The sequence below is a fragment of the Ctenopharyngodon idella genome, chromosome 3 (genome assembly GCF_019924925.1).
Source record: "Ctenopharyngodon idella isolate HZGC_01 chromosome 3, HZGC01, whole genome shotgun sequence".
In the NCBI taxonomy this organism is placed as follows: domain Eukaryota; kingdom Metazoa; phylum Chordata; class Actinopteri; order Cypriniformes; family Xenocyprididae; genus Ctenopharyngodon; species Ctenopharyngodon idella.
Window position 1 is genome coordinate 37,158,238 of NC_067222.1, and position 20,823 is coordinate 37,179,060.

General features: G+C 35.7%; 1 protein-coding gene across 4 annotated transcripts; it reads left to right on the plus strand.

Annotated features, from left to right (window-relative positions):
• The first annotated feature begins 9,411 nt into the window (after positions 1 to 9,411).
• zfand2a (zinc finger, AN1-type domain 2A) lies at positions 9,412 to 17,365 on the plus strand. Of its 4 annotated transcripts, none has more exons than XM_051888668.1 (10): positions 9,412 to 9,556; positions 10,155 to 10,241; positions 11,286 to 11,380; positions 11,488 to 11,619; positions 11,696 to 11,847; positions 11,940 to 12,062; positions 12,829 to 12,919; positions 13,012 to 13,088; positions 14,396 to 14,532; positions 17,024 to 17,365. In XM_051888668.1, exons 2-9 carry the CDS (start codon positions 10,187 to 10,189, stop codon positions 14,502 to 14,504), a joined length of 834 nt encoding a protein of 277 aa, XP_051744628.1. In that variant the 5' UTR covers positions 9,412 to 9,556; positions 10,155 to 10,186; the 3' UTR covers positions 14,505 to 14,532; positions 17,024 to 17,365. The 4 variants fall into 4 exon arrangements, with proteins under 4 accessions (XP_051744628.1, XP_051744626.1, XP_051744629.1 ...); XM_051888666.1 differs by having other exon boundaries at positions 14,396 to 14,477; XM_051888667.1 differs by lacking the exon at positions 9,412 to 9,556 and adding an exon at positions 9,924 to 10,057 and having other exon boundaries at positions 14,396 to 14,477.
• Positions 17,366 to 20,823: the final 3,458 nt, after the last annotated feature.

The window sequence follows — 20,823 nt, forward strand, 5'->3', positions numbered from 1 at the left end:
CCTGAGCAGAACCCACCCAAAGCTACCCTCGAAACCATGCCTCTGGCGAAAAATGAGCATGTGCAATCAAGTAGACGTCACTGACCCCATTAACGGCAGGTGTTCAGATGTAACGCCTAACCAAACAAACTAATCAAAGCGCCCATCCAACACCGACGCCCGCATCACTAACATTACATAAAATCAAATTCATTTTTAATTAGGCTAGCAAATTAATACGCAACAGCTGAGGAGTTTAATTACTCAATTAACTTCACGCGCGTTAATTTTTAACTATCTAAATTAAGTTGCACATTATTCGATTTGATGATAATTATAGAATTAAATCTAAATTAATTGTTGTGGATGATTTGATACGACGAGATGCAGCTCCAATTAAAGAAAAAGACGTGGCGCTAGTGTTTTAAACCAAATCCTTTGATTCGATTTTAGCAGGCAGGAAACGCTGTTTCCAAATTCTCTCTGATCATGAAAATTTGCCCCCTCTCCTTAATCCCTACAATTAAAAGTTTCCTCCATCTAATTATCTGTAATTGTGCTGCTGTCAAAGTAGAATGGAGAAGTGAAAGCGATTGATTTGGACTTTTAATTCACTTCATTTCTGATAGAAGGGAAAGTAATTCCCTTCAAATTACCTCATTCAATCCTGACACCCTAATACCCTTCAAAATCTTTTTACTCACCGCATTTATATATTAAAAAGGAATCTAAAATGAGTGCGGCCTCCTAATAATAATAACCAAACTTCCATTAGAATAATAATTTCATTTCAATTAAAACTGACTTATCACCTTTGCTAAAACGTGCTTAATATGCCGAAAATTATCAATGCTTGAAGGAGCCCAAACTGGGGAGTCTAATTGTAATCAGCAAATCAGAGGTGCTTGTCGCTCCCGTGCCATCGCAGTGAGGCAGTTCGGAAATAGAACTAATTTACTCAACTCCCCCGGGAAATCCGCTCAACAGATTAACATTTTCAAAATATAGTAATGATATAATTTGAGAAATGGTGACGCCAATTTGTGAGAAGCCTTTGTGCAGAATCATTTGCATTTTTTCCACCGCCTGCATTTTTCCCGTTAATTACAGCTCCACAGATGAAGGGTGTGCAGTTTGACTCATTGCTTATTATTCAACTTCAATCTAGTAATATAACACAACGGGGAAAGAAAATAACCAAATCTTCCTCCTAACCCCATTTAATTCCTGAAGTGTCTCAGAACTTGAATGCAAAGAGACAACTGTCTCCCTTAAGAACCAAAAGTGGCAAACTACTGGCGCGCGCGCATTATAGGTGTTCAGAGATGTGGCGTGGGCTGTCACGTGAATAATTCCCTCCAAAATTGAAGGAGGACATGCTTGTCATGAACTTGGCCTATGGGCAAGTGGGCCTAAAGAAAGACCCAATCTAGACATCATCACCCTCGTTAACTCGACCTGTCTTTGACAACAAATACACCACCATGCTAAGTCCTGGTCGTATAGCCTCTCCGTGCAGTGCGAGCCAGAAATGGTTAAACGTTTCTTTTGTTAAGATTTGGCTGTCCGTTAATCTCCTGCCAGGTCGGTAGCTCACGTTGTAGGGATCTGAGGCAAGGAGAGCGTTAACTATTATCCACAGCCTGGCCATCTGCTGCTGTAGAAAATTCAAAGCCCAGGAGATCTGCATATATCCACATCGTAAACGAGGAAAGATGTTTTAATTAAGAGAAATCAGGTTAACTTAGCGCTAATTAACAAGCTATCTTCTTAATGAATTGTGTGTGCTGTTCTCTTTCTATGAAGCGAATAGGACATATTTCATTTCCAAAAACCAGTCCCCACTGCACCATCCATGAAAGGTGCATTATGCTCACCCGTTTATTAGGCCTCCTAAATTTTACAGTACTAAGTTTAATCAACGTCAGCGACTCGTCGCATCAGTTCGCGAGTCACTTTTGAGCATGCGTCGACGTGCTTAATTGATTAAAGTTCTATTGCTCATTAATGAGCTTGTGTCTTTTTAATTACCACTCTTCAAAGCCAATTTAGTCAGAAATCGAATACATGAGCGCCATCACGCGGTGGTCCGTTTGTAATATGGCATTTCATACTGGTATATTTACCCTTTTTACCAAGCAAAATAACAGTTTCCGTGCTATTGACGCTAAGTTCTCGCTATACGCATTTAAGTCATTACACACGTATTAAGGTCAAGTTTATTTCGTTTTTTCATGCCATAATGATCTTCCATGAACATCCTAAATGGTCCTGACATTTCGTTTCCTCCATACCTCACCCCATCTGTTCACTTCTATCGTCTCTTGTATTAGTTCATTGTCTCTGACACGTTTATTGACGCCTCTTTTACATTCACCCTCCCTCCAACTTTACTCTATAGCCCCGAGCCGCCTCCTCTTCTGGCCCATTAACTCATTGAGAAAATCTGCTTAAACAAAAGGATGAAAGGCGATCCTCGGCGTTAACAAGTCGCGCTGTCACTTTCGTCAAAGCAGCCGACTTGGAGCATGTTTGCAGCCTCCCCTTCAGCCGTGAACTTACGAAAAATTAAAAAAACGGGCTATGTTAAAATGCTTTTTATTCTCCTGAAACCCAGCAAAATATTTTTTATATTTGATTAGAAGTCTATTTGTATAATAGCCTACATTAAAAAAAAACATTTTCTTTTTATTCATTTGGTTACACTTTATTTTACAGTGCCGTAGTTACATTGTAATTACTCAAATAAGTACTGAGTACTATTAATTAACTACATGTACTTACTATAGAGTTACAGTTAGGGTTAGGGTTTGGTTTAGGGTTAGTTATGCATAATTTACTGATATTACTATAGTATGTACATGTAGTAATGTGTAACTACGGCACTGTAAAATAAAGTGTTACCATTCAACTTATTATTTTAGTTTATTAATGTATTGTAAATACGTTATAAAATAGTAATAATAATTAATATTATTAATTACACATTCCTTTCATATACACATTCATATACACATTCTTAAAATAAAGGTTCACAAAAAACTTCTTACCAAGAGCTATTTTTGTCTGTATTGGGTTCATGAGTTGCTATAGTGTTTCTCTCTTAAACACATACATTTGCTTTTCATAACATTCCAGTTCTGAAGAATTAGAGAACAAGCTTTCAAGAACCTATTCTCTTATAGAATCTATATAGAAGTTCTGTCAGGTGTTTCACCTTTTAGAGGTTTCCTTCATGGCATTTTATGGATTTAGTTTTAATTAATTTTCATTAATTTTTCATTTTAATGAAATGTTATGAATCACACAGCTCGTAAATATAATTCATTACTAGAAAAAATTGAAATAACCTGTTAAACATGAAAGTATCATGCAATCATTTAAGACATTTCTGGCATAAAGGGTTCCTTAAAATCTAGAGTTCTATATAGAATATTTTTTTCTGTGTGAAGAGTGTGAAAACCCTTCTAACTGCAACCTTTATTTTTAAGAGTGTAACTTTTGGTAAACCAGACCTTTCTTTCCTTCCCTTTTTATTTTTTTTAAAGAAAGTGCTGAAAATTTGTGTTGTGCTTTTCTGACATTTAGACAAACGCCTAATATTTACACATCCAAACCTGCTTTGCAATTCTTAATAAGAATTACTGATATGTCCAATCACAAAAGCTTAACAAGCCTTCAGATGCAATGGTTTATTACGCGCAATTATCATTCAGACAGCCTATCAAAATTCAATCATGCATAAAGGGATTATTAACCAAGAATAATACTATCTCATAATAGAAAATACGTTGGATTGCTTCCCTTCAATTTGTCGTGGCAGTAATTACTATCCAATTTAGAGTCACTGCCTAGCTTATATTTCTGGATGCGCTCAACTGAATGTAAGGACAAAACAAAGAAAGACTTATTTGTTTATAGTTGGACTCAAGGAGTTGGTCACTGCCGGGTCACTGAACACACTTCAGGGCAAAGAAAGTTTGATCATATACTTTTAAAATAGCCATTTAAAAATTATTATTTATCTTTAATTATGGCTGTGTGAATAAGACTCAATTGCTTCCTGTCAGTAAAACTTTACAGTAATATCATCAGGGACCACCTATAAGAATTGTCTTATATAATATTTGCATTGTGTCCCTCTGAATCTCACACCCGTGAGCCTATGAGGATTTTAGTGCCGGGTGCTCAGCATAAAAAAGTGTAGTCACATTTCAGCAGGAAACCCCCGCAGTTTAGAAGGTGTGAATGTGTGTATGAGGCACGGTATGTCAAACACACCTATGAAAAAAGTGAAATGCTTTGCAAGTACTGGACACCTGGGAAATTTGTGACACCGCTGACAGGGTGAGTGAGAAATGGTGATGAGCGGCCCCTAAACAAAAGCGTTTATGATGCTATTTGACAGACACTGTCACCACACAGAGAAATGGAGGCTGACCTGGGGAGACATTTTGGCAGGGAGCCACCGCACTTTGTAGGCATAAATGTTTGCTCTTGCAAAGAAGGGATAATAAGCGGGTATGAAATTATTACAATCATTTTACTATTCAAGCAGACAGAGTTTCAGCGACGTAAAGGAATCCCGATGATGAAGCAGGTGTTCTCCGAGAGGTGCCATCTGGCAGCAAAATTAGCAGCTTATGAGCCAGGTGCTCTTGTACCAGGGAAGAATCTGAGATGAGCTCAAAAGTGATCTTTTACATGGGCCTCCAGGAGCATGACTGAGCACTGTTGCATAATAAGAGGCGACGACCGGGTGCTCTTTGTTTTGAATTATTTAAATGCGAGGGTGTTTATGCGTGTTGTGTAAACCTATTCTGCAAATATAGGAATTTCAGATCTTTAAATTGGATCAGTGCTTGAGTGATCAATACACTAATTAACCTGTTAGAGATTATTGAGGGTTTCAGAATCCATGTGTTTTCACAGCCTGAACATTAGCTGTTAATCTTCTTGACTGCATTCATTTTTCAGGCATGGTTTATGTATAGATGCTTTTAAAGGGATAGTTCACCTTCAAATGAAAATTCTGTCATCATTTACTCACCCTCATGTTTTGAAGAACATTAGACCCCACTGACTTTCATTGCCTGAAAAAAACAGACATTCCTCCAATTATATTCTTTTATATAAAATAAATGAAAGTCCAACAGGTTTGGATCATGAGGAATGACAGAATTTTCATTTTGGGTAAACCTAAATGAAAATAATTAGGTTATTTACCCTCTTCCATTTGAGGCTAAGGGTACTTTTATGCGACAATGATGTACTAAAAACGGTAAAGTTTTTCCTTCGCGTTTTTCGCGTACATATGACAAAGTTGTGAAAATGATCCCCCTTCACACGGATCTATGAAAAAACGATTAAAAAGCTGTATTATTCATGCCAGGCCAGTAGATGGCGATGTCTCTTTGTAAAGAAACACTATCGCATATAGACTAAACACGTAATGTGCATGCGCATGACATCACCGTTTTCACAAATTCACGTTTTTTTGTTCGTTTACACGTAGACAATAACGGTATAGTTAAAAACTTGCACTCTGAAATCTGTTTTCAAAAGTTTGCGTTTTCGGGCCCCTAAAACACTGTTGTTGCAAATGAACAGAAAACAGAAAAACAAAAAAAATTTTTTTTTGGCCGTTTATTTACACGAGAACGGCGTCTTTGGGGCCTGAAAACCCAAAACCCCCTAACTTTTGAAAATGTATCAAAGTGCAAGTTTTTAAAAATGATACCATTATCGTCTCTGTGTAAATGAAAAAAAAAAAAACGTGAATTTGTGAAAACAGTGATGTCACGCGAACGTATATTACGTGTTCAGTCTATAGGCGCGTAGTGTTTCTTTACAAAGTGACATTGCCATCTACTGGCCTGGCATAAATAATACAGCGTTTTTGATCGTTTTCACAGATCTGTGTGAACGGGATCATTTTGACAACGTCGTCAACCGTACATGAAAAAAGAAAAACTTTTCAGTTTTTAGTACATCGTTGTCGTGTAAACGTACCCTCTAAGTGAAATCATCTTTTAAAAAATATCCTGACCTTATCTTGACTCTCTCTCTATTGGTGCTGTTTTGTAACTGACACACAAGTCAGATCCCCAGTTCATGGGATTCATCAAAAGTTATTAAAAGGCATATAAGTCTAATTAACAGTAAAGAATACTAAAGCAAATGTGGGCAAAACTTTGATGAAGGTTATAGATGCAAACATTGAACAGAACATCAATCTTGCATGACAGATTCTGAAACATAATATTACCCAATGCCCTTATTTGATTTAATGATCTCTGAGTATGGGTACAGAAGTGATTCATTTTAAAGAAATAAAACAAACTGTAATATTGACAGTTTTATTCTTGCATATCTTTAGCAAAATTTGATAGTAATATTGAAACCATATTATGTATCCATTGATAGGCATATTTTTATATAATTAAGACATTACAAAAACATTACTGCCACCTTGTGGTGAAAAGAAAAAAAAACACAGGATATTGTCCTTTTCCAGCTTGTGGCGTTCCATTAAAGAAATTGTTTTCTTTAATGATTGCTATTGTCTATGTTCTTCTTAAGACCAAATATTGTCATAGCAAGTAATGCTTAACTCCCTTACTGGCTTTTCTGATGGTAATTTGCCTGTACATTCTCTTTTGTTACAGGAAGTACTAGAACAAACAGATCTTTTTTCTAATACATTTTCTCCATGCCGTCGAAATGCTGACAGGTGAACCTAGTCCTGAGTCCTCCTCTGATATCTGATGTGATGAATTATCTGGCAAGAGTCAAAAAGAGAAAACACAACCCTTATTGGTCAGCAAGATGACACATACAAGCACAATGTTCCAGAGTCATTTTCAGCACTGTCATCGTGACGTTTACCTTTCCAGCACTGGTGGTGACTTGACATTTGATTAGCCACCTTCTGATTATTTTTTATTTCTTGTGATTACAATATTTTTTGTTAAAAAAAAAAAAAAAAAAAAAAAAAAAAAAAAAAATATATATATATATATATATATATATATATATATATATTTTTAATCTATTTCTTGAGGTTGACAGTATGTTTATGATTAAAATATTAATTAAAATATTAAATTTATCTCATATCTAACATAGTTTGATCATCTTTGAACACATTTTTTATCATGTATATTTTTCTTTGGTATATTATTAATATATGCATGCATATGTTTAGTTATATTATTGTTATATTACATTTTTTTTTCTCTTAGAAATACTACTGTTACAGCGCACACTATCAAATGTGTCGTCTCGCGATCAAATCTAATATTCGTGATCACAATCGAGTGATTTATTTTTTTAGTAAGAAAATTGCTGAATCACGTCCTCTGGTGGTATCTTCTGGAAAACTCCAGCAATAACGTGATTACGTCAGCCAGAGCGTGACTAGTCAGGGCGTGCGTGATAAAGGCCGCCTGAAGCCAGAAACGATAAGGAACTCTTAAACCCCAGTACCGGAAGCACAATTTTACCAAACTGCTTTTCACTTGTAAAAGTCCTTTAAAATGCCCGTGGAAGCTAATCTGTGTTATTTTTTTTTCTCGTGGTATAAAATAGCAGCGCAGATTAGTTAAAAAAAAAGAAAAAAAAAAAAAGAAAAGAAACAATCCTTATGTGTACTATTATTTATTTATTTATTTATTTTAAAGAGAGCAAGATTTATGTTTCCTTGTTTGGAATCATAAACAGGGCTATAATGATGGTACTGCAGTAAACTACTCAATATGCTACTACTTACTAATCTATACTGCATACTCCTTATAAAAAGACATTTGGTGCAAGTGTTTGGTTAGTTAGCATCGCCCTGGTGGCACATGCTTCTGTAATATTGAGTGGCACACTGTCTGTATAGTTTTGAGTAGCCTGCAGAATATAGGCTAAATGGGATTGCACAATGAAAAGCAATGTGGTGAGTGTATTGCATCTATCAAACATTGTTACTATGTAATGACTGCATTGCAATATGCATCGCTATTCTGTTCCGTACTTTCTTTTTTATAGCAATAAAAGGCTGTCCAAGACTATTTGCATACATGAACTTCTGGTCCAATACTCTCCTCTCGTTAAATTACGCACATTTCAGCGTATTACTTAAATAACAATGTTTTAGGGAAAGTGCCGTATAAATAAAGTACAACTTACATGCTACTAATGTTCTACTTGCTGCTTAAAGGTCCACTGAAGTGCCTTGGAACGCGCAGCTTTATTCACTGTGTTGACGTAATTTCCAATGAAACGGGTAGACAGGGCGGGATATATCTAGAAGCTCCTCCCCTTTTTTCAAAATAGCCAATAGCGTTTTGCCTAGATCACAGCTCGGCCAAAGCTGTTGAGCTCGTAAAGCCCAATTTTCCTCATGATCTCTAACCGTTTCTCCTCCATATTGCTTTAAATTACAGCATTGTGTGTAGAATTCAAATGTGTCCGAACGTTTTGTGGTCTGTGCCGACTCGCGTGTATGATCCACTCTGTGCTCTCATGTCTCTGGACCGGAGCAGACTGTGCTTGCGCTGCGGCGGTTCACGTAACACTAACGCGAAAACGGACTCCATTCGCGTCAATGGAATCTGAATCGTTCCCTGTTCTCTATATAGTGCCGTATGTGCCATTCACTATGTAGAAAATAGTAAATGTGTGAACAAATGGCCGATTTCACCCGCAGCTTCAGCGTCTGTTTATTCGGTTGTTAAGTCTGACGTCATGCGGCAGCACTTCAGGGTCCAAATGCTCTATCTCATACCACAAGAAAACAACAAACGGTGCTAATATACACACATGATGTGGTGTAATACTACCAAAAAATTATAATCATAACCTTTATCTCCATACCAAAATCCCAGATGGCCAGACAGTGATTCATCTTATAAATCATTAAAATATTAATGTCTGTGACGCTGTGAGCACGGAGACTGTTGTGTAGACTGTAAGTATTTTAAATGTTTAACTTTTTTAAATGTTAAATGTTTAATATGAATAAATAGCGCTCATAAACGGCCGTCGAGATGTCATTCTCAAGTGTAACGAGTCGAACGCCCAGAAACGGCGTTCCTTACGTCACGACTTAACAAGCGGATAGTGTATGAGGGGACGGGACTTCAGATTCTAGAGAGCATTTGATTGGACAGAAGATTTGATGAGAGGCTGAAGTCTGCGGTGATGTCATGAAAATCCGTGATCCATTTTAGCGGAAGTGAGAGACTGTAAGTTTTGAATGCTTGTATCTCCTAAATGCGAATTTTGTCATTGTTTTTGGAAGTCACCAGCTTATTCATAACCTTAAGGCTAACATATTCATACTAAAAGCTAAAAAAACTTAAATTTTAATTTCAGGGGGGACTTTAAGGACAGCCATAAACAGCTGAACAGCAGATATAAACATTGACGACTTTTATTTTGAAAATAAAATCTCCTGTTGCTGTCAGATTCATACTTCCAGAGATGACATCTCAAAAAACCGCAGACGAGTAGAAAAACCCCAAACACAGTGGATGTGCTTGTTCGAAGCGAAAGCCTCTAGAAAGGAGTGGATTTGCGCACAATTTCGGTAAGCTACACATTTACCGTCATGTCAGTTGAAATACATTGGTTAAAATGTTACGTTTTTTACCGTAAAACAAACGACAACCAGTTATTATTTGTTTCTGTATAGTTGTTATTTAAATCACGCGATTTGGACTTAAATTTATTAACAGGCGTTTTAAAAAAAATTTGGTCTTTAACTAAATTATGTTAACTTATTGACTTAGTTTATCGTGTCACATTTTAATAACAACAAATAGCTCATTTAGTGTTTGTTCCCCTTCATATAATTGCTTATAATAAATAAATAGCAGAGTTGTAGTATTTTTAGTTGTAGTAACTTAGTTGTGATATTGAGATGTTTCTAAGTTATCCTGTATGATTCAGCATTAGTAGATCAACGCTCAAAGTGAAGCCTCTTCCAGATACACAACAGTTACGTAATGGCGTTAGCTTATTATGCTAAACTGGATGGATCGCCAACTCAACTCTTGACAGGCCTTCCGCAGCCTGTTTTAATCATTAGGTGAATTCACAATGTTTGTATTGGCAGCTTGTTTGATTGATATGACAACAACAGGTCACTGTAGGTCAGAGGTGATGGTTTTATTTCCTGTTTACAGTCCATTAGCTGAAGGCTTTTCACCGCTGTGCCATGGAGTTTCCTGATCTCGGGGAGCACTGCTCAGAGAAGAGCTGCAAACGTCTCGGTAAGTATTTTCTCTCAAATCACACAACCTCAACAGGAAAGGCCTGGTCAGACTTGTTACTTTGCCTGTCAACATTTTCACTGGCCTCAAACAATGATACTTTTTTTTTTTTTTTTTTTTTTTTTTAGCAATATGCACCACCTTTCAAATGTTTGGGGTCAGCAAGGACAAATTAAATTGATTAAAAATGAAAGTAAAGACATTTATAATGTTACAAAAGATATTTATTTCAAATATTTATGTGTTTTGAACTGTATATTCATCAAAGATTTCAGAAAAAAAATGTATGAAGGTTTACACGTAAATATGAAACAGCACAACTGTTTTCAATATTGATAATAACAAGAAATGAACAGCAAATCGGCATATTAGAATGATTTCTGAAGGGTCATGTGACACTGAAGTCTTTGCCATCACAGGAATGAATTAAGTTTTTAAATTGTTCAAACAGTTTTAAATTGTAATAATGTTTCTCAATATATTACTGTGTTTTCAAGCATGAGACTCTTTTTTTTTTAACAGACTTTAAACTTTTTTCATTTAATAACAAAAAGCTTTGTAAAGAATAATGTATGGTCAACTGCTAAAAATGAACAGAAAAGTTGAGTTTTTCTGGATGAGCAGTCAGTTGTACAGTGTTGCTTTGGGCATTGGCCATTTTCAGACGTACTGTGATTGACTGACCAATCAGAATTGGAGAGCATGTAATAAAAACTAATACACATGATGGCATTCCAGATTTGTTGATCATTTCAAACCTGTTTTAACTAATGCTTCTAAGCCTATGAAAGTCACTCTCGCTGTTTCCACCATTAGGTGAATTATTAATGTTTGTATATGGGTTTTACCTCTGCCTGATCACATGGTGAATGGCAAATACATTAAATTACATTAGGTGTGGCATTTCCTCTTTTCTGACCTTCTTTATAATCACAAAATCTAGTCATGTGGTAGACCAGTGTGTCAGCTAGGGCAATTAATTGTGCAGTGTTCAGTCAATTTTTTTTTTTTCTTCCTTCTTAATGTCCTATGTGTACACTACAGATTTTCTTCCTATGAAATGTGATGCCTGTGAAGAAATTTTCTGCAAGGACCACATAACGTATGCAAATCACAAGTGCACTTCATCATATAAGAAGGTGTGTATAATTGTGTCTAATGAATAATAATCATGCCCCCATTGTATATTTAACCAATGCTTAAAACATACAGGTTGTGGCTGATACATGTTTGTTTCCTTGAGCAGGATGTCCAGGTTCCTGTATGCCCATTGTGCAACACCCCCATTCCCATTAGAAGAGGGGAAATGCCAGACATCAAAGTTGGGGAACACATAGACAGAGACTGCAAATCTGACCCTGCTCAGAGGAAACGAAAGGTAGTCGAAACGCAAGAAGAGAGAAAAATATGTCTCTGCAAAATGTGTACTGACCCGATTGTTTCTCACCCCACAGATCTTTACAAATAAATGCTCCAAGGGTGGCTGTAAGCAGAAGGAAATGATCCGGGTGACATGTGACCAGTGCCACTTGAACTACTGTCTCAAACATAGACACCCACTCGACCATGACTGTAAGACTGACAGCAAGCCAGTCTCCAAATCAGGGTAAGCACAGTAGTTTAGTTTTTATACTGATAAGTTATGCTTTCTGGAGGCCACTAGTAATGGTGGGTAATTTTTTTAATTTTGTATTTTAGGCATGCTGCTTTATTGAGGGCTCAAGCCGCCTCTTCTAGTAACGCTGGGGCGTCATCCACTAGAGGGAGCTCTAGGACCATGTCAAATGGAGTAACTGGAAACACCAGACCTCAGAGCAGCAGGTAAGCATTTTTTAAAAAAGCGATGCCCTCAAGTGTCAAGTGAATAATATACACTACCATTCAGAAGTTTGTGGTCAGTAATATTTTCAAAATGTTTTTGAAAAAGTCTGCTATGCTCACCAAGGCTGCATGCATGAGGTCCAAAATACAGCATAAAGTGTAACATTGTGAAATATTACAATTTAAAATAAGTTTTCTATTTAAATATATTTTAAAATGTAATTTATTCCTGAGATGTCAAAGTTGAATTTTCAGCATCATTACTCCAGTCTTCAGTGTCACATGATCCTTCAGAAATCATTCTGAAATGCTGATTTTCTTCTCAAGAAACATTTCTTATTATTATGTTGAAAACAGTTGTGCTGCCGGGGTGTGATCTTTCCGTATTTTTCGTACATTCCGTATTGCCGTATTTTTCTATCTTGGACTCATGTGAACTGCCTTAGTCTGACTGAATAGATATCAAAACTGCTGCAAACATTTACTAAACAAACAGCAAATTCTGCATTTTCTAATACATTTTTTTTTTTCTTTGATGAATAGAGAGTTCAAACGAATAGCATTTATTTGAAATATATTGACATTTATTTGAAATCTTTTTAACATTATAAATGTATTTACTGTCACTTTTGATCAATTTAATGTGTCCTTGCTCAATAAAACTTAGTTTCATTTAAAAAAATCTTACTGATCCCTTTGAACGGTAATCCATATGACACATTTTGAGCATTTTCTCAGGTACTAATTACTGTCTTTTGTCCCTCAGTGCACTAAGGACATCGCCTGCATCTCCTCCCATGGTGTCTCCCATAGCACAGAATGTAATTCCCTCATCAGTGTCATATCAAGGCGGGCTGGTGCGTTGCTCATTTTAAGATAGTTTACAGTGTTTTTAAAAGCCTATGTTTGACTGTCTTTGAACCATGAGTTGTTGTGTTTTATTTCACAGACGGAGGAGCAAGCCCTCCAGAGAGCATTAGAAATGTCACTGGCTGAATCTGCTCGAACAAGCCAGCCAACTCTAAGGTATTTCTGACCTCTTCTGGCTTAAGAATAAATCCTCAAGACTTTTAAAATTATTATTGTTAAGATTAAATAAATCCATTTCCAAAAAAAAAAAAAAAAATACTGGAAAATTACATTTGGTTCTTTTAACGGTTATGGAACGTTTACAAGATTGTGGCAATGTGGCTAGATCGATATATTTGAAAAAATTTTAAAACTAGAAAGTCATTTGACTGCGTCAGGGCTTTCATGAAAACTACAGATTAGCCCACGGACAGTTGGATCGACGGAGGCTTATTTACAGAACAGTTATTTATAAGGGTAGGTTTGTTTTGTATTGTACTTTTTCTGTTCTTTAAGCAGCATTATGGTAAAAATGGCAACAACTTTCTTAAGGCCAATTCACACTGCACTGACAGACGCAGACCAACGGTGACAGTCTCCAGATTACAGCACGTCACTTTTTAGACATTCTAATTCCGATTCAGCGTGTTCAATCGGTGAAAACAAGCTCTGACAGATGCTAAGAGACTCCGATAGGGGTAACACACTGATCCAACAGAACCCGACAAAGAGTCTGTTGCTGTCTGTCAGCATCTGTAAGTGCGGTGTGAATTGGCATTTTCCTGTACACGACAGCGTTTTGCTTCAGGGGAGTTAGGCGGAACTGACAGAAAAACGGCAGTTTCTTTCAGTTTTTTCCCTTTCCGTTTGGCATAAAACGCTGTATTCGTAGTCATCTAGTTTGAAATGTTGACTACAAACACAGAGGTTTTTCAGATTTTCATCACAGCATTCTCTCCATATTTGCCATTCTTTGCAGCCTTTAGCCACTGCCTACAACAGGCTGGATCCTTTACTGGAAACCGAAAGTAACTCACTCCCGCTAAACGTTTACTCTTTGAATTCTTGCACACGGGAACAATACAAGTCGACACGAATTATGACTAAATGTTTACTAAGAAGTATTTCCTACTAAAGCAAGGTGGTATTTGACTCTGGTAAGCGTATCCGCAGCAGACTAGTGGGAGTGGCCTTGGACAGCAACATGCCCAGTGTATTATGGGTGTTGAAGTTCTCCTACCTATTTGGCAAAAGGGAAAACAACAGCCTTTTTCTTGTGTTTTCTGTAGTTGGGTAGCACCAATTTCAGTTTTCAGGCATCCAAGTTTTATTGAAAGCCCATTTTGCCAGCAGTAAAGTTCCCCTTCGAGCAAAAAATATTCAATATTAAACACTGATATATATATATATATTTTTTTTACTTATTATTTACAGTAACATTGTAATCTGAAATCTATGATGATAACTGACTGTGTGCATTTCAGTCCTCAGGAGCAGGAGGATCTGGCCATGGCTCAGGCTCTCGCTGCTAGTGAAGAAGAATACAGGCGACAGCAGCAGAGACAGGTAGCCAGAAACCTTAACAGTCAGTAGCATGCTATGCTAGCAGGACCTCATCTAGGTACATAGCCCAAGTGGCATCTTTGTTTATGTCTGATCTTTTGGGTGCTGGGCATACTGAAAAATACTGAAATGGTTAGTATTTTTTAATGTATGTAGCTAAATGTTCCGAAGTATCAACATCTGACACATTGAAAGTGGTTGAGCGGTAACATCTGGGCTGCATCTGGGAATGCAATAACATTGCACTATTTAAAGAGAGGCTGTTAAATAAACAAAGTATGTTTGGTCCATCAATTATAATTATTTTTCCCAGCTGTTAAATGTTACTTTTAATTAAATGTGTTTTGGGGGATGCAGCTGAACAGGCCTGGGTTTTTTATGTCTTATAATTTCAAATAAGAGATAAGATGATTCTATGTATACTTTTATTATTTTGCTGAAGTGCGCTTTAAAACTTGAAATTGAATAAACTCTTTGCGTGATAGTTGTATAACTGTTATCTTGTTAATAGTGATGCACCTAAATTAATTCTTCACCAAAAAACCCCCACCCAAACCGAAATTAAAGTTAATTTAGCTGAAAACCAATTATTTATTCAACAGTTAATTAATCACACTTACTTATTTAATAATCAACACTAAAATAAATGTTGAGTTGCATGTAAACATTTAAATTGCACATAAGGCAGTTTTTATATAAACTTTTTAATAATATAATTGTTTCTACTATATTCATTGTTGAAATATTAATCATTTAAACAGTGACTGTAATAAACTTGTTTTCATGACAGATTATTTTCAAACAGGATTATTCAAAAAAGATTTATTTATACATTAAAAATTGAAGACATAACAGATTAAGTAAAGATATAATGAATATGTAATAGTGTGTGTGTTTAATAAAATGCTCCTGTCTAGAGTTTTTTTTTTTTTTTTTCTAGCCAACTAGAACAACTAGCTATGGTCAAAGAATGTCTTTCCTGAGGTGTATCATTACGTAACATTGTTTACAAACTGTTTTATTGAAACACTGATTGAGTGATTACATGAGACATGATACATTTCAATAAGTTCTACTGTTTCTTTCAACATACTTTCTGATGTTCATTCATGTTTATTTGGTGCTGTAATAATTAGTAAATAGGAAGACATGATCAGTTCATGTGCCGCTTAAACTTAGGTGGCTACAGCGATCTGTCATCTCATGACACATTAAAGAGCCACAAAATGACGTTTGTTTAAACTTCATTATAGAATTGACAAAATTTGAAAGCTCATACCCTATCAAAAGTTTTTTAAAAAGCACAAAGCTTATTGTAATTATGGCCCCTTTTCACAGACTGTGATGATGTGTTTTAACGGTCATCAGCATCATAAATCTTGCATAGTTTTTTATATTTTCATTATTTTAAAAAGGTATGTACATTTATAACACTATACTTAATTTGATGAAAAGGTAATACAATACTGTTTCTAATACACCGGCTATGGGAGTGATGGTAAAAATGACATCTTTCTCTCTTCTGACTGCCGTTATCAATCTCTCTCTATTTTTTTTCCTCTTTTTGAAAGTTGTGAAAACACTATTGATGAGTTTTTCTTTTGCTATTTGAGAAAATGGGGACACAAAAAATATATTTAATGTATCCTCTCATTCACCGCCATAGAATTTTACCCAACTATGACAACTTCTGTTTCGAGAAACCCGGACATGTGAAAAGGGTCTATTGGATGACAGATGCACTACAAATAATGTTTAGTGAAGTTTTATTCAGGCATCGACTGAAAACAGCATAGCATTTCTGTTAATGATTTCGGCCCTCCAAAAATTTGACTGAAAATGAAAATTCATTTTTGCCTGCTGACATTTCAATGCATCTCTACTTGATAAAATTAACTGATTTGTGGCTGTATGAAATATTTACAGATTTTATGTTGCCTGCATAAAAAAAGAAATTTAAGCAAAATACACCATTTTATAATGGTTGTCACCCCCAGTATGGTGTAGTTATTATGGAAGCTTGTTTCCGCCACTAAATCTCACAATTGTAACTTTTTTTTTTTTTTTTTCAGAATTGCCAGATTTAAACTCACATTTGCGAGTTATAAAGTCAGAATTGCGTGTTATGAAGTCAGAACGGTGAGATATAAACTCACAACTTTTTTTCTCGCAATTGCGAGTTTATATCTCAAAATTCTGAAGAAAGAAGTCAGAATTGTGAGAAAAAAAGTCAGAATTGCGAGTTTGTCACGCAATTCTTACTTTATAACTCGCAATTCTGACTTTATATCTTACAATTCTGGAAGGAAAAAGTCTCAATTACCCTTTTTTTATTTATTTTTTTCATGGTGGAAACAAGCTTCCATAAGTTATGGTATCACCAGCAGGTGCTAACCAGCCAAATCTCATTTAAAAGACACTGCATTAATCATAAGCTGCTTGCTGGTCACCATTAACCAGGTTTTGTCATTTTGTCTATGAAAGATCCTACTACAGTGATTTAAATACTTGATCTCTAATTGTTTCTTCATTGTCTTTGCAATCCACAGGGGGGAGTTTCCAAACAGTCCAGCTGCTGCCTGTCGTAATGTGAGGTGGCACTGACCAACTTTAATCTGCCTCAATCTGCACATAAGCACCAATAATGTACCAGTGAGCTGCACATGTGGATTCCTCAGTCCAGCATATAAAGCTTCTACTTCCCAAATCAACACATCTGAAGGCTGTTATGTTGTCGTTGTTTTTCTGTTTCGCGTCTCTTTAGTGTGCTTCTTAGACAGGCAGTTGTGCCGTTTTGGCAAGTGGTGCTTCATGTAAATATTTTATATAGTTATCATGTTAATCTGTCAATCAATGTAGATGTCTTTTGAAATAAATTATTTTAAAGTGTTTATTTCGCTCTCAACTTTGATTACACCTTGAACCAGAACAAATCACTCGCTTTAGTCTTTATTCAGTATTAAGAGAGGATGTTATACTTAAGCAGTGTAACAGTGCAAGGCTAAGTTGTATAATTCTGAGGAATTATTATTTAAAAAAAGGAATAAAAAATACAAGAACCCCAGATTGTGAAATGAATGATTTGCACAGACGAATGATGTGCAGCAAGAATGCGTTTCAAACTCAATCTCATGGGAAAGCGTAACTATCTTACAAGATGGTGATTTCATATGAATCTGAACAAGGTGAATGGTACAATAATGTATGATTTTTAGAGAAAAAAATAAGCATGAAGGTCCTCTCCTGTCATGAGACTATGTTGGCATTTCCTGTGAAATCTGTCCCAAACTGCTCTACAACAAAAAACATTGTTAATTATTTATAAAAGGGTATTGTTAGAATTTTTTTTTTTTTAACATTAATAACATTTTATTTTTATTAAAAGTGTAGCTTTAAAACAAACTCAATGACCATCAATCTTCTGAACGCATTAGCCAAGCAGATCCGTCTGTAGAACCAGAACTGGTGGTTTGTCTCTAATAAAGATTAATGTTTCCAATAAAGACAGTCAATCTGTCATCTGCGAGGTGAGTCACAATATGAAATGCTGATAGATTAATGGAAATTAATATGCATTTTTGTTTTTTAGATACTGGCAGCACTGCAGCCCTCTTTTTGGTTGTTGTTATTGTGCTTTCCGAAACATGAAAAATAAAATAGACTTAGGTTCTTTCTTAAAATTTAGGATATAGGTAATCACATCCATTATGAAGCCAAAGCGTTCACATAATAATGATGTAACCGATGCATTAACACTGAAAAGCTAAGTGCTATAGCACGCCAGAGATCCATGCCTCTTCATTCAGGGTCATTTAAAAATTACACCAGACCTCACTTACACAGAGGCAATTACAGATAATTACGCTAATTCATATTCCGATTCCGATTGATTTAATTTTTGAGTGTCATTAAATGTACTCTCTGTATTTTTTTGTTGTTGTTTAAAATTAACAAAATTTAAATAATGAGCCAATACATCATCAACCCTTCTTCCAAAACGTGTTTTTGTCTTACCCGTCTATGGTATGCCCATAAGTGTTAATATTTTTGACCAAGCGGGATGGCTTTCGCCGGAAATTTTGTAAATTATTGTAGAAATTTTGTCTTCACCTATGGTCTTCACAGACTGTGATGACGCGTTTTAACGGTCATCAATATCGTAAATCCTGCAAAGTTTTTAATATTTTTATTTTTTAAAAAACGTATGTACATTTATAACACTATACTTAGTATTATATTACCGTTGCATCAAATTACAAAAAAGTAGTTAACGCTCCTGCAAGGGTGTTTCTAAATAATACAGCAGCTATGGGAGTGACAGTAAAAATGACATCTTTCTGTCTTCTGACTGCCGTTATCAATCGCTCTCTTTTTGAAAGTTGTGAAAATACTATTGTGGAGTTTTTGCTAATTGAGCAAATGGAAACAACAAATATATATATATTTAACGACTTCCGCTTCTGAGAAACCCGGAAATGTGAAAATGGTCTATAAATAAAGAAAAGTTGCTCCGGCTACTTTGACGTGTGTAAAGTGTGGGAGTGGTATGGAGCACAACGAGTGAGAAAGGTTGACATGGAGCTGCTAAATCTCGAACCTCCAAAGAATTACCTGTTTAAAAATAAAAATAATAATAATACTACAGAGGAGTGTGCTGGCAAAAAGGGAACGCAACAGAGCTCGTAATAAAAATGGCTTGGCTTTTTGGAGATCGAGGGATTTTAAATGTTGTAAAAGCGACGCAGAGATGGCGTTTTATTACTCAATAGGTAAGTAAGGTATTTTATTGAACAGATAAAAAAAGGCATTATCTATTGTAAAGGGTCATTTCATTATGGTTGTTGTAGCACTGTGCTGGAATTTATTTTCAAGGAATTCACTGTGTCTATTAATGGGTAAAGCTACAGTAATGTCTTCAGCTAGTCTTGAGATCCTTTCCATCTAAACTGGTACATCATGGTACACTGACTGATACCTAGTAGTGAAAGTGTTATGAGCAGTAGGATAACCATATTCATCCGCACAGTAACGCAGAGCCGAAGCACGACCAAAACAATATGTTCTTCCGCAAAATTAATGAAGTTTTTTTTTTTTTTTTTTTTTTACAGCTAGAGTGCCAAAAGTTATATAGTGAGTCTTTAAAGACATCTCAATATTTCTGGTAAGCATACTGGGGAACGGTGTTGAGACAGATTGATGACGGTATTGGGGAGAACAGGCGCAGGTGGGTTTAAGTTAAAGGTGTTGTTTTTTCTCTGGGCACAACATGGATTCAGGCTTGTTCAGATGTGTGCAGTCGTTCCTCATCGTGACAGAAGTGCACTGGGTGCTTTTGCCGTCTGTCTGGTTAGATTCCCATCACAGAGTCCGTGAGGCAAACACAAGTGCACACTAACAGCACCAGCCATAGTCTGCAGCTGTGACACTGTAAGCATCTGTCAATATTTACAAGCTTTTCTAAACTAAATTGTGCCAATTCAGCCATAGAAGAAGGTATTTGTCACTGCTGTACTCTTATTGCAGTTCAGTACAAGTCTTTAAGGAATGCTTATAACCGCAAATAACCGCAAAGGGATGAAATAAAATCCACTATGAATCAATATAAGAATCAAATAAGAGCCTGCTCCCATTTTTCAAAATTAAGTTTATCTTTGGCTTAAGATCGTACAGGCCTTCATCCACAACTTGAAACAAACACATGAAAACAACACAAAACTATAAGTTCAATGTCCTTGTCTCTCTTTCAAATAAACTATCCTTCAAGCAAGGGATTTCACAAAATAGCACCGTTTAGTCTGTTTATATATTCTGAAGAGCCCCATTTTGCCAAATACACTTCAGCTTGGGATAAATTAATTATATCATAATCAATCCCTGGCAAAGACCCCCTAGCATTGTGGGGGCGAGTTTTGCATGGAAAACATTACCCACATTTCCTTAAAAAATTGTAAAGATAGTTAATTTTTTTTTTTTTTAAATGTCTCATTTTGATTTAATTTTTACTATTCAAAAGCTATATGTTAAAAGTTAGAAATTATAATACATTTATTCAGCAAGGATGCATTAAATTGATCGATTTATAATGTTACAAAAGATGTCACATTCAAATAAATGCTGTTCTTTTGAACTTTTTATTAATCAAAAATCACGGTTTCCACAAAAAAAAAAAAATTTAGCAGCACAACTGTTTTCAACATTGATAATAATCAAAAATGTTTCTTAAAAAGCAAATAAACAAATGATTTCTGTAGGATCATGTGACACTGAAGACTGGAGTAATTTTGCTGAAAATTCAGCTTTGACATCACAGGAATAAATTACATATTGAAATAGTTACTTTAAATTAGAA

Bases quoted from the DNA above. Each gene is read 5' to 3' on its own strand.
- zfand2a (XM_051888666.1), top strand. From the start codon at position 10,187: ATGGAGTTTCCTGATCTCGGGGAGCACTGCTCAGAGAAGAGCTGCAAA. The intron at 11,620-11,695 runs GTAGTCGAAACG...CTCACCCCACAG, and splicing joins CTGCTCAGAGGAAACGAAAG to ATCTTTACAAATAAATGCTC. The intron at 12,920-13,011 runs GTGCGTTGCTCA...TTTATTTCACAG, and splicing joins TGTCATATCAAGGCGGGCTG to ACGGAGGAGCAAGCCCTCCA.